The following is a 12,444-nucleotide window of genomic DNA, read 5'->3' on the forward strand; positions in this document are numbered from 1 at the left end:
CCTGTAACAGATGTATTTGAACTTCTCAGTGGGAACACAGATGTCCTTTCAGGTAGCACAGCGTGCTCATCACATCAGGACCTGGTCCACACGCAGGGCCTTACCCCTCTCCCTGAACACAGCCGTTGGGACCAGGAGACCCTGCAACTTGGAACCAAGCAGGAGGTGGGTCTGTAGCATCAAGAGACACCCAAAGCCAAGCAAGCAAGTAAAAGAGTAACTTGGGGGGGAAAGACAGTAAGAGGAAAATTCTAGGAAAAGTCTTTTCTTCATGGTACGATGACTCATTTATAAAGAGGAAGCGTGTTCTGAGAAAAATACTTGAAATATTCTCTCAGGGGAAGAAAGCAGTGCTTCACCAGAGCAGCTGGGCCCTGGGCGGGCAGCCTCCCTCGCTGCCCGTCTTGAACCAGGAGCAGCTCCTCTTCAGAAGCCAGGGCCGAGTGCCTGCTGCCAGGGAGAGGGGCACGAGTTACCGACCAGCACCTGCCCCCTGGGCTGGGCAGGGGAGCTGCTGGGCTCTGCTGTCACCAGGATCCACGCCCTCGGGGACTGCCAGCTTCTGTGAGGAGCTGGTCCTGTGAGAAGCAGGTGGGCAGGTGGTGACAGGTCAGCATCAGGCCTGGGGTCCAGCTGGCAGATCTCTTACTGTGAAGAGGGAGGGGAGACCAGGAGCCGCCAGGAGCAGATGCTGGCCATGCTGGGCAGTGGGCCCGCATGGAGGAAAGGGCAGGACTCAGGGGCAAAGGTCTGTCAGACCCGGGGTGTCCCCAAGTGTCCCAGGGATCCTGACAGCAAAGACCCGCTGGCACTCAGGTCATCCTGTGAGGCCCGGGGCAACTGTGTGGAAGCACGCAAGGCCTGTCCCGGGAAGCAGAGGACAGTGGGAGGAACGGGCCAGTCTGCACCTGGTGGCCCGTGGCCCAGGCCCACGGCAGCTGGGAGCATTTTTTGGTCTGCTGTGGGGCTGGTGGAGGGGCACTGCACCCTCGCGGGGCGGCTTGGGACAGTGCCATGGTACAGCTGCCGGTGGTCTTCGCCAGATGACTCCACCTCGGAGTGTCCTTCCCACCTCGCCCCGAGCCTGCAGGGGAAACAGCCTCCAGCCCCTCAGGAGCACTCTGACCCCAGGAGCAGGGCTCAGAAAGGGGCCAGGCTGGGCCCGGGAGGAAGGGAGCCGTGTGCACGGCCAAAGCCCGGCAGGCGCCCCAGGCAGCTGGGAAGGGGCGCGGGGTCAGGCTGCGCCTGCCGCACGTTGTTTGTTGTGTTGTAGGGCTGCTTTTCGTTTGGGCTGTTCTTTGTTTCCTAGTGGGAGGGATTGTGCCCAGGGCCTCATGCACCCTGAGCTCGTCCACAGGCCTTTTTGTTTTTGACACAGGGTCTTGCTAAGTTGCCCAGGCTGACCTGGAACTTGCAATCCTCCTGTCTCGGCCTGACTTCCGAGTCACTGGGGCTGTAGGCATGGGCCACTGTGCCCAGCCACACGTGACTTCTGAGGCGTTATTCCTGGGTTCAGGCGTTATTCCTGAACCGACGGGCCTGGGGGCTAAAGAGCTGCTAGGCGGAGCGGCTGGCAAGGAGTGGACCCTGGCTTCTCCTGCAGGCCATCCCTTCCCCTGCTGCTCCACTGGACCCACAAAGTCACACGTCCACCACCAGGGGGTGACCTGCTTGGTCACCACCAGGTAGCAATGTGGTGTGGGGTGGATGGCATGCAGGAGGCGCCGCAGCCTTGACTCATAAAGAGAAATTAGTTTGGAAAAGTGCCTCACATCGCCTCGGCACAAAGCCCGGAAGGACCAGGGAGCGTGTGGGGTGGGAGGGACCATGAGCACCACACCTTGGCAGGAGTGGCCCTGGGACTGTGCAGTGGCTGGGAACCAGGAGAATGCTGGGGCTCGTGAGCAAGTGGGAAGAAGTTTCCAGAAGCCCGCTCCTGGGCAGGAGGAGACATGACTTAGCAATCTCAGACAGTACGGTCCCTTTGGCTCAGTACGAGTGCATGTGTAGGAGCCTGTGTGAATGTGTAAATGTCCAGGCTGGTTCAGCACAAGCATGTGCCTACAAGCCTGTGTGAGTGTGCAAGAGTCCACAGTGGCTCAGCACAAGCGCATGCCTGAGCCCGAGTATGCAAGTGTCCAGGCTGACTCAGCACGAGTGTGTGCCTGTGAGCTTGGGTGAGTGTGCAAGTGTCCAGGCTGGTCCAACAGGAACACTTATCTACGAACCTATGTGAGAGTGCAAGTGTGCTGTGTGTGTCTGAGCGTGCAGGAGGGCCCTTGGGGTCATGTGGGGTGCGGGGCTTCAGAAGGCGGGGCCCCACGGGGCACAGTCCTGAGGATGAGGCAAGCCTCTGCCAGGCACCTGCTTTGCTCTCAGAGCCAGGGCACCCCTTGCAGTCCCGAGGCAGGACCCTGGGCAGTGCAGAGGCACCCAGGGGCTCAGGCACGTCAGGGATGCAGGTGGCCCCAAGGCCGACTAAACTCAGCCCGACAGCCCCGGGCTGCTCAGGCTTGGCTGTGCTGGAAAACCCTGCTGTCTCCAACCCCACGTCCTCCCGGAGCCCAGGGCCAGCTGTGTCCCTGCAGGCTTGAAGCCTCGTCTGCCCAGGAAGTACCTCTTCACAGCGGGGACGTTGGTCCACACTCGCACAGCATTCTGCAGGACTCTCCCATGGACGTCCTGGAGGGTCACGGGCTCCATCTGAGGAGGGAAGGGCCGCCAGTCACCTCCTCCCCACAGGCCCAGTGGTCAGCAGGCCTAGGCTGACCACATCTGCCAAGCGGCCTCCCTACACGTCACATCTTTGTTCTTAGAAACCACCTTATGGGAAGACCAGCAGGTTTGTCGAGTTAGACTGCTTAGCCAGTAGATGTTTATCCCACAAGTCACTGGCCCGCAGCTCCCCAGGGATTAGGATGCTTTGCTGGCCAACAAGCACTGCCCAAAGAGTGCCGCCCTCCTGATCATGGCAGCAGGCAGTGGGCTGCCTCTAAGGCCAGTCGCGGTCTCCCAGAAGCCCCAGAGAGGAGGAGGGAGTAGGAGGCAGTGGCCGACCTTAGCTCACGGGCGGGGGGAGCGGAGGAAGGGAGAAGCTGAGGCAGGAGGCCCTGCCAGGTGACCTGGCTCCACCTCCCCTGATCCTGACAGCTCCCTCCAGCATCAGGGGGGTGCACCAGCTGGCCAGAGCCAGCTTGGGCGTTGCTGCGCTCAGCAGGATGAGGTGCCACAGCAGGGTGGGGGTCACAGAAAACCCACGAGTCTCCTTTTGTGCTACTTCTGAGTTGGGACCAATTAATTGTGAACTACCGAGCTCACAAGGGGAGCCAGTATTTTTGCTGTCCTCTGTCTGTCCTAGTGGGTGCCAGGCTCAGCAACTGCCATGTTTCAGTTGGGCCCACAATTACTGATGGCAGGAATAGATTTTTTGGTAAAACAGTGCAATTTACCAATCTGATCCTGATGCTCGTACATGACGTTGTGTAGGTATTTTTTTAATGTCCAGATTTCCTAATAAGAAGAAAGAATCACAAAGAAGCAAGCAAGCAAGAGGGTCCTTTGCTTCCCCCTGTAGAAATAACCTAGAACTCTCAGTGGATTATAGTCTAGGAAAACAACCCCCAACACTGACCCCAGAGAGGAAATCTTCACAGACACAGAAGATCTAGCAGCTGCAGCAGCTGCGTCACAGAATTCCATCTCCCTCTCCAGTATTTTATGGAGCAAGTTCGACACAGAAACCACAGCCTGCCGTGAGCCAGGGAACAAGGGAACTGCCACACACCTTCCTGCTGTGGGCACAGCATCCTAAACATCCCACATGACCCCTGCCAGGTGGGTTCTCCCCACAGCGCACGCACAGCTCACCCCTGGACGTCCATGCTACGCTACATCCTCTCAATAGACCTAGAGGGGAAGATCCCCATCTAACCTCACAGACACTCAAACAACGTGCCATAACACCCAAGATCATCGTGATAAAGACACTTAAACCAACAAGAACCCGCAGAAACGCCCCTCGGCGGTGCACCTCCTCCTCAGCCAGGGCCGCTGCTCCGTGAAGAGCAGGAAGGAGACAGAGTGTCCCCATCACCCCCGGGGCCTGAGACTGGCAGCTCCTCGAGAGAAGAGAAAGACTGCAGGTATAAAATCAGGAGGGAAACTCACTATCTGTCACTGGACTGATCACATGCACAGCAAGTCTCCCCGAGTCAAGCAGAACCCTCCGCCCATGAGGCAACCCAGCCAGCCAGGCAGCAGGAGCCGTCAGGGCACAGTGGCCAGCTCCATGCGCACAGACCAACCCGCTGGAGGGTCAGAGGGAGGTGGCTGCGAGAGGCAGCCGGCAGCCGGGAGTACCAGGGACTGGAGGGATCACTCCCACACCCCGCCCACTGCCGTGGGCCACTCCGCGAGGGCGGCGGGTGACATCCGTGACAGCCACGTTCACCCTTCGACCAAGAAGCTGCCTTCTGGGGTTGGCCATGGATGGCGCCTCCCCAAGAGCCCAAGGCAGGAGGCGCCCAGTCATCCAGCAATAGGAAGCTGGCAAGCGCGTCCACGTCCCCAGGGAAACTGTGCAGCACAGGATGACCAGACAGAGGAGCGCTGTGGGAGGGGGTCCCCCAAGGTCACCGTGAAGCCGGGGAGCCAGGTGCTCGGCAGCAGGGAGCTGGAGAGGGTGGAGGGGTCGGGGGGCTTTTACCATCACGTTGGAACGTGAACAATCGGAGGCGCCAGCAGGAGGGACACCAGGCTGACCAGGCTGGCCAGACCGACCCCTGAGGAGGGGTCCCCAGGAGGGTCCAGGTGTTAAAACTCCCACTAAAGTGACACCTTCGGTTTGAGTTTGTGCTTCAGCGCATCCTCCTGCTCCAGTCACAAGCCCGCCCTGGAACCAGCCGAAGCCGCTGGACAGCAGCCCAACACTGGGCTCCCCGGCTGCTCCCCACGCTGGCCTCGCCCCCCACCGCCCCCTCTGGACCTGTGGGCATGATGAGCTTCCTGCAGAGCCTCATGCCCTCACTGCAGCTCACCCGCCACAGCCCTTCCCCAGAATCCCGCCATGCAGGGCCTGGACAGGCTTAGCCATGGGGACCGAGGGGCTGCTCTGGAGGTGACGACGCAGACGCGTGGACAGAAAAGCAGGGCTGAGGGTGCCCCAAGGTGGAGTGTGAGCGTGCCCTGCCTGTGGCGTGGGACGGGCACGTGTGTGAGGTAGAGGCGTGTGACTCTGCGTGTGCAGGGTGCAGTACCGCGTGTGCCCGTGCATGTGTGCAGGCACCCTGAGGTGTGGCGTGTGCCCGTTGGGCGGGCAGGGCAGGAGGCGCAGCCCCCAGGGGCATGTCCTGAGAGGCGGCGGCGGCCTGAGGTGGAGTGGAGCTGGTCTGCCCCTGTGCACGGCGCGCTCGCGGAAGGCCCAGGCCCAGGGTGCTGGGTGCCCCATAGCGGGGTGTACGCTGAGCCGTCCCCGGGGCCCCCGTCTCCCTTGGAAGGCCTGGCACACGTACCTCTAGGAAGCGGGACGCGATGGCCTGGTCGTCCTTGGTCAGCAACAGGTTGTCCACAAACATCCAGAAGAAGGGCTTCGGGCTGCCCAGCCGGGGCCGCGCGTACTGCAGGAGGCGGTGGAACTGGAACAGGTACCAGCCTGCAGGGACCAGGTGGCGGCGCGTAAGGGCCCGGGCCGGCAAGGCCGGGTTCAGCAAGGACAGAAGCCCTGCCCAGGCAGACATGGCTGAGGGCCAGACCTCGGGGTGGCCACGCCATTGACCCTGCCCGCTGCCTAACACTCCAGAGGCTGCGAGCCCGCATGACAGGAGTACCTGCAGGCCACCTGGCAGGGCTGGCAGGGGCCTGAGAGAGGGGCGTGAGGAAGCCTGGGTGCAATGGGTACCTGCTCTCTTGTCATGGCAATGCTCACAAGTGACCCCACCTGCATACACCGTGTAACCTGTCGTACGTCACTGACGGCTCAACGCCTTCTAAATGCAATCTGCAGTTTCTGCCCTGCCTGAGGGGTTGTAGTGGGTGGGAGAGAGGAGAGGTGGCAGGGCTGGGGACAAGATGCCCTGGTGAGCGGGGCGGACCTCAGCCCTCTGGTCAAAGCGTGTCTTACCAGGAGAACGGTCACAGGAGTGGCCCAGGGCGGGCGTCGAGCCATACACGAGGTCGAAGGGGCCCCATTCCTCCACCTGCAGGACACGCGAGGGCTGCCACTGAGTGCCCAGTGCTCGGCCCTGGTGGTGAGTCAGCCCTGGGGCCCAGGTGCCTGTCCAATGGGATGTGGTGACCCCTCCCAGAATCCCTGGGGGCAAAGAAGCCCACCCGAGCTGAGCCATCAGCAGCCACCACTGCCCTCTGCCCTCAGGGGCGTGCCTGGCCCTGGGCCATCTGAGAACACCCCTCCCCGTGGCAGCTTGGCTGCTCGAACCACAGGAGCCCCTCCAGGGGTTTGTGTGCTGCCTGGGAAACGGCCAGCAGCTGGGAGCGGGCGGTGAGCGTGGAACAGTCCCTCAGGGACATAAACAAGCCCCACACGACCCCAACAACCAGGCGGTCACTCTGTGGCTGGACGGAAAGAAGACAAAGCAGCCAGCCACAGTCCCGCCCCAACAGGGACCAGACAAGCCCAGCTGCGGGTCATTTTCTTCCAAGTTCAAGAGATACCCGAATGCTGGACCCCATTTTCTGGCAGCCCAATCTGGAATGGACTCCGGAGCTGGGGTACAGCTTGGCAGTGGAGCATCAGCCTGGCAGGAGACAGGCTAATTCAATCCCAGCACCCACCCCAGACAACACGGACGCGCGCAGCTCTCCCCAACGGGGGGCCTGCACTGAGCCCACCTCCTGGCTCCACCTGACCCCAGGCCTGGGGCCCCGGCTGGTGGCGGGGTGTGAACTGAGGAGGGGCTGGGAGGCAGGAGAGGCTGGGTCAGTTGGAGCAGGAGGCTGTGCCCTCTCTTACCGACCACCCTGTGGGACAGAATGGAAGGGGAACCGTCTCTGGGGAGCAGCCACCAAGGCAGAAGTGGGCTTCCCCCAGGAGAGAAGCAGCGCTGGGAAGGCTTTCAAATGACCGGCAGCTTTGGGTCCTGGACTCCGCATCTTTATTTTAGAGGGTGGAGTGGGGTTCAGGGCCCCTTGCTGGGCAGCGCCTCATCACGGTGGTAGAAAAGGCCACTGGATTTCAAGATGTCTGTGTGACTGCCCAGCTCTATCTGGAGAGCAGTACAGGCCCACAGAGGGTCGTCCACCTCTCCAGCAGGGACCGAGCAGCCAGTGAACGGCACTCGCCAGGCCCAGGGCCCTCGCTGGCCTGGAAGCCCCAGGGTCCTCCTGACCCGCCTTCCCCCATGCAGCCTTCCTGGCCTCGCTGCCCCGGCCTCCTTCCTGTGCCTCCCTCGCCTGGGAACGCAGGGCCCACTCACATCTCTGCGCACAGTGTCGGTGACATCCTCCAGATGCTTCAGCCTTCCTGCCTCCGAGCCGGTCTCCAGAAACCCCAGACTGGTTAGCTCTGGAGTGGGACAGACAAGAAGGGCAGAGGAGCTGCAGGAGCTGAGCGCCCACCCAGGGTGTTCCTGTCAGCACGGACAAGCTCGTTTCCCTGCGGCCTAGGAGAGGAGCAGCACTTCCGCCTCTGAGGACTGAAAGCGAGAAAGCCCACCCAGCACCGAGGTCAAAGGCCAAGCAGCTTGTTGCCGAACAGGCACTTCTGGGCACATGGCACCACTCGGCCAGCCAGTAACCCTGGGAGCAGGCCCGGCGCCTGCAGCCCCACCTGCGGCGAGAGCCTGGTCAAGCCAAGCCGTTCCCGGTCTGCCTGGGTCCATGTCCCCGAGGTGGGGTGCCAGGATCACAGCTGCTGCAGGGGCCCTCCTGGCACCCTGTGATGCTCTCGGCCTAGGGGCCCACCCCACGATTCCTCCAGAGGCTGGGCTGTCTCTGGGGCTCTCCTGCACCTGCCAGGTGGGACTTCAAGGGCACCAGCAGGGTGTCAGCAGAGCCACAGCCAGAGGGGCAGGTGGGCAGGGGAGGTTTAGGTGCAGGAGGAGAGCACGGGGTGGGGGAGCCGCCAGGCTGCGTGCAAACGGCCCTCTGGGCGGGCAGGCTGGCCTCCTGCCGCTGGGCCGCTGGGCCGCTGGGCCATCACAGCACTGTGCATCTCCTCAGGCTGCCCAGGGCCTCTGTCCCCACACCCTCCCTCCCTGTCCCGCCTCCGCCTCCTCCGCACCCCCGGGTGGGGCCTCCCGTCTGGGTTCCAGACTGCTGCCCTCCGTGGAGACCTTTCCTTCCTCTGCCCGGGGACATGCAGGGATGCTCAGCTGGCCAGGCCAGCCCTCTCCACCACCCTCTTCCCCACTTCCTGCACGTCGCTGCACGCACCTTTCCCGATGTCCCCGAAAAGGGACAGCACACGCATTGGCTCTCTTTTCCACGCTGGCACGGTTTTATATATCTCATGGGGACTCTCCTATTAAACAAGGACGACCTTCAGCTGCTTGGTCAGAGCCTGAGCCGCAGCCTGAGCCAGTGCTGGAACCGCAGCACTTCCCTCTGTGGGGAGAGACTCCAGCCCACCGCTGGCCAAGGCCGCTGCCCTGCTCTGACCAGTGCCACCCCCCAACAAAGACCTCCACAGCTGCAGGCCGTGGTCCCCCCATCCACAGGGAAGGCAGGCATGAGGGCGCCCCCTGGTGTCAGAGGAGGGTGCTGCAATCCCAGCGGATGATTCTGTAACAGGTTCCAAAACCTGGGAGAGTCTCTGCACAGCAGGGGCCCCGGCCAGAATGCCCTCGGAGGGCCGGGAATGTCTGATGTGCCGAGGTGAGGGGCTCCTCAGGCCTAGAACCTGCGGCCTGTGATCTGTGGGGCCAGGACTGGCCCCCTGAGCCCAGACACAGCAGAGCCATGCTGGGCACACAGGCTGCACACGTCTCTAAACTCCACGTGGGGTATGTGATGTGCACACTGCCTGCCTCCCTTTCTAGGATGCTGGTCAGAGAGGGACAGGGACAGTGGGGGCACCTGGCCAAGGGCAAATGCAGGACTATCAGGGACAGGATGGGCCTGAGACCAGCTGGGTGTCCCACGTGGTGGGATGGGCGTCCAAAACAGGTGGAAAGCAAACGGGTGGGGTGGTCTGGGCTGCCCTTGGAGAAAGAGGAGAGGCAGGGGCCAGGCCCTGGCTTAGCTCGCTGCCAGCACAGCTGTGCCAGCTGGAAGGACCCTGGGGAAAGGGAAGGGCTGGGGACCTGCCCCTTTCAGCCCAAGGTTGAGCCCCAGGAGCCGTCTCCTCCATTTCCTAGCTCCGGGCTCTGGGTGGCATTGATCACATTTCTGAAGGCCAGTTAATCACCCCCTCCGCAGCCTTGGAGCACAGGGGTCTCTATAATAGCGAGATGCAAGTGTTCTGCCCCTCGAGGTACCTGACAGAGGGTTCCAGAAGACACCTGCTTGCTTTGTTTTCTGAAAAGCACAATAAGACACCTGCTCGCAACTATGAGCAGGTGCCTGCGCCCACATGTCGAGGAGCCTGGAACGTCGTGTGCCACTGGCGTGCACGCGAGTGGGTACAGCACGGGGCAGCTGGCGTCTGCAGAACCTGGGCTCAGTGGGACAGCTTTGACACCCTCACAGAAGAGAGCCCCAAGGCCAGAGTGGCCCCTGAGAGGAGGACCCCACCGGGGTGGCAAGGCCACCCCAAGTCAGTGCCCATGGCACCCCAGCCCACTGCAAGCAGGAGCAGGTGGGCAGGGAGAGGGCTCCAGCCTCCGGCCGCTCCCAAGAACACCGACCCACAGCTACACCGCCACCCGCTCCTTGTCTGCTTTGATCAGGTTGCGCCTCGCCAGGCAGGCAGAGGCCGATGCCAACCTGGAGAGCTCGGCCTGGCAGCTGTGCTGTGCACCCCTGCTCTGTGGCTCCTTGCAAGGCTTCACCCCTCTCCTGGGAGCTTCTGGGGACCACGGTAACAAACTGGGACAAACTGCCGCTGGAGGCAGCAGAAACACTCACAGCTCAGCAGCCAGGCGCCAGCAGGGCAGGCTCCCTCTGGAGGCTGGAGGGAGGGGCTCCGTAGCCACCACAACCTTGCTTCTGGGGGCTGCAGTGGCCCTGGGCGCACCTTGGCTCATAGACACGGGGCGCCTGCCTCTGCACCTGTCCTCACAGGGCCTCTTCCTGTCTCTGCCTCTCCGGAATCTCCCTCTCCTTTTAAAGACACCAGTCTTTGCATTGGGGGCCACAAGGATCTCGTCCTCAGATCCTCAACCAGATGTCATCTGCAGAGACCCTATTTCTGAATAAGGCTGCATTCACAGGCAACTGGTTTAGGACCTCCGGGGACACAGCACTTCCATGAGCTCATGCTCTGCCTGCTTGGATGCAGGAAGTCCTGCTCTGGGCTGGCTGCCCTGGCTGGACCAGGAGGCCCCCTGTTGGCCCATAGTGGCAGCCACCTGTTGGGCTGGGAAACCTGCAGAGGGCCTGCCAGTCGGCTCCCCTGAGCTCCCCTCCTTCCTGAGACAAAACGCTCATCCCTGCTTGTGAGAAACAAAGTCACCGTGCTAAGCGGATTTTGAAGAAATAGCCATGTGGTGGCACAAAGAGCATGTGTTCAAAAGCCTTGGCTGTGTCCCTACTGGAACCAGTGGGCACCAAACCGCCAGCAGCCAGGGGAAGGCAGGGCCGCCCGCCGTGGCCTGCTCCTTACCGCCTCGTGGTCATGGAAGGCCTTCAGCCGACCTCGCCACTTCCTCCTCCTCTGCAGCAGCCCACTCCGGGAGAAGGGCAGGCACAGGAAGCACACCCAGCTGCTCATGGCGTGGACTCTGCCCGAGGTCCCGGGGCCCACCAGGGTGTCCACACACTCAAGACAGTAGCACCTTCAGAAAAACAGAAAGCCACAGGGCCGCTGGGACCTCGAGGGTCTCCCTCCACTTATCTGAGAAAACAAACAGCCCTGCCTGTCTGCACTTCCTGGGGGAGGCAAGGCCAGAGGCCGGAAGGGGACCCTGGCCCTCTTGGCGACTCAGAGTGATAAAGGAAGGCGAGGGTTAGGGACAATGATAATTATGGTTTTTAAAAATATTTTCTAGATGTTGATAGACCTTTGTTTTATTCATTTATTATGTGGTGCTGAGAATCGAACCCAGTGCCTCTCACGCTGGGCACTGCTACCTCCAACCACGACCCGCCCTGACAATGCTCTGATGAAGGCCCTAAGCTGCTGTCCTCCCCAAACTCCGCAGCCCACACAGAACCCTGGGGAACCAGGAGCAGGAGCAGCCTCCTGGGGGCACAACTTGGGTCCGGCTGGGAAGAGGAGGCCCACCCAGACCAACGGCAGGGAACAGTGGGTGCAGCCCAGGTCGGCCAGGGCAGGGTCAGCAAGCCCCTCACGTGTCCCTGGTGCTGACCCGCAGCCCCGCACTGATCCCCTCTGCCATCGCCAGTGAAGGAGCAGCCAGGTTTCAGCTAGGACCCTGCAAAGACCACCCGAGACGCAGCCTCCTGACCCGCTCCCACGTGCCAGGCTCCCGCCAAAGGAGGCCTCAGGCAGAGGGCGGGAGGAGACCGTCGATCTGGGAGCCCCGCGCAGGAGCCGTGAGGGACGGGTGCTCCTGGTGCTTGTGACCCTGCCCTGGCCTCCCCCCGGCACCACCCGGTCCACAACCCTGGCACCACCCTGGCACCACCCTGGCCACCACCTGGTCCACCACCCTGGCCTCCCCCTGGCACCACCCTGTCCACCACCCTGGCACCACCCTGGCCACCACCCTGGCCACCACCCTGGCCTCCCCCTGGCACCACCCGATCCACCACCCTGGCACCACCCTGGCACCACCCTGGCCACCACCCTGGCACCTCCCTGGCCACCACCCTGGCCACCACCCTGGCACCCCTCTGGTCACCACCCTGGCCACCACCCAGTCCACCACCCTGGTCACCATCCTGGCACCCCCCTGGCACTACCGGGTGGCTCACCGTGTGCAGTCGGGGTTCTCGCAGATGAGCAGCGTTTCTCCTGAGCAGCAGATGGAGCAGGAGGACTGGAACCCGTCGTCGTCGTACTGGAAGAGGGCCTCCAGGAACCTGTCCTGGGCCAGGCAAAGGCGGCTGTTGGTGTCCCCCTCCTCCGAGGCAGTGGGGTCCCTGCTGGCCCCCCGCTTACCTTGCACATGGCACAGATTCCCCCCTCAAAGAGTGGGTGCTGCGTGTGCACCTGGAAGCTTCCACAGCAGAGGCAGATGTCTACAGGGAAACAGAGCGAGGAGCTTAACCCTCAGCAGACCGGAAGACCTGAAGGTCAGCCAAAGAGCCGTGCCGCCCGGACACGGAAACCCCAAACGCCGAGAGAAACGAAAGATCCAAAGGCCAAGAGGCCAAGTTCTTGGATCAGAAGTCCTAACGTTACTGCAGAGGCAGGACGGGTGGGCC

The 12,444-nt window shown here is 62.3% G+C and overlaps 1 protein-coding gene across 3 annotated transcripts; it reads right to left on the reverse strand.

Moving 5' to 3' along the window:
- Positions 1–20: 20 nt before the first annotated feature.
- Positions 21–12,231, reverse strand: Dnmt3l (DNA methyltransferase 3 like). 3 transcript variants are annotated; one of them, XM_047563246.1, is made up of 9 exons: positions 12,179–12,231; positions 11,992–12,099; positions 10,718–10,889; positions 8,389–8,476; positions 7,431–7,519; positions 6,119–6,194; positions 5,511–5,650; positions 2,618–2,703; positions 21–450 (listed from the first exon to the last, which is right to left on the reverse strand). In XM_047563246.1, exons 3-9 carry the CDS (start codon positions 10,823–10,825, stop codon positions 285–287), a joined length of 753 nt encoding a protein of 250 aa, XP_047419202.1. In that variant the 5' UTR covers positions 10,826–10,889; positions 11,992–12,099; positions 12,179–12,231; the 3' UTR covers positions 21–284. The 3 variants fall into 3 exon arrangements, with proteins under 3 accessions (XP_047419202.1, XP_047419203.1, XP_047419204.1); XM_047563247.1 differs by lacking the exons at positions 10,718–10,889; positions 11,992–12,099; positions 12,179–12,231 and adding an exon at positions 8,637–8,684; XM_047563248.1 differs by lacking the exons at positions 8,389–8,476; positions 10,718–10,889; positions 11,992–12,099; positions 12,179–12,231 and adding an exon at positions 7,784–8,132.
- Positions 12,232–12,444: the final 213 nt, after the last annotated feature.

This window comes from Sciurus carolinensis, chromosome 9 (assembly GCF_902686445.1).
Source record: "Sciurus carolinensis chromosome 9, mSciCar1.2, whole genome shotgun sequence".
Lineage (NCBI taxonomy): Eukaryota > Metazoa > Chordata > Mammalia > Rodentia > Sciuridae > Sciurus > Sciurus carolinensis.

Excerpts from the sequence above, each read along its gene's own strand:
- Dnmt3l (XM_047563246.1), bottom strand. The coding sequence starts at position 10,825 with ATGAGCAGCTGGGTGTGCTTCCTGTGCCTGCCCTTCTCCCGGAGTGGG. Across the intron at positions 7,520-8,388 it reads TTTCGGGGACATCGGGAAAG|AGCTAACCAGTCTGGGGTTT; the intron begins GTGCGTGCAGCG and ends GTCCCACTCCAG. Across the intron at positions 5,651-6,118 it reads CTCCTGTGACCGTTCTCCTG|GCTGGTACCTGTTCCAGTTC; the intron begins GTAAGACACGCT and ends TGGTCCCTGCAG.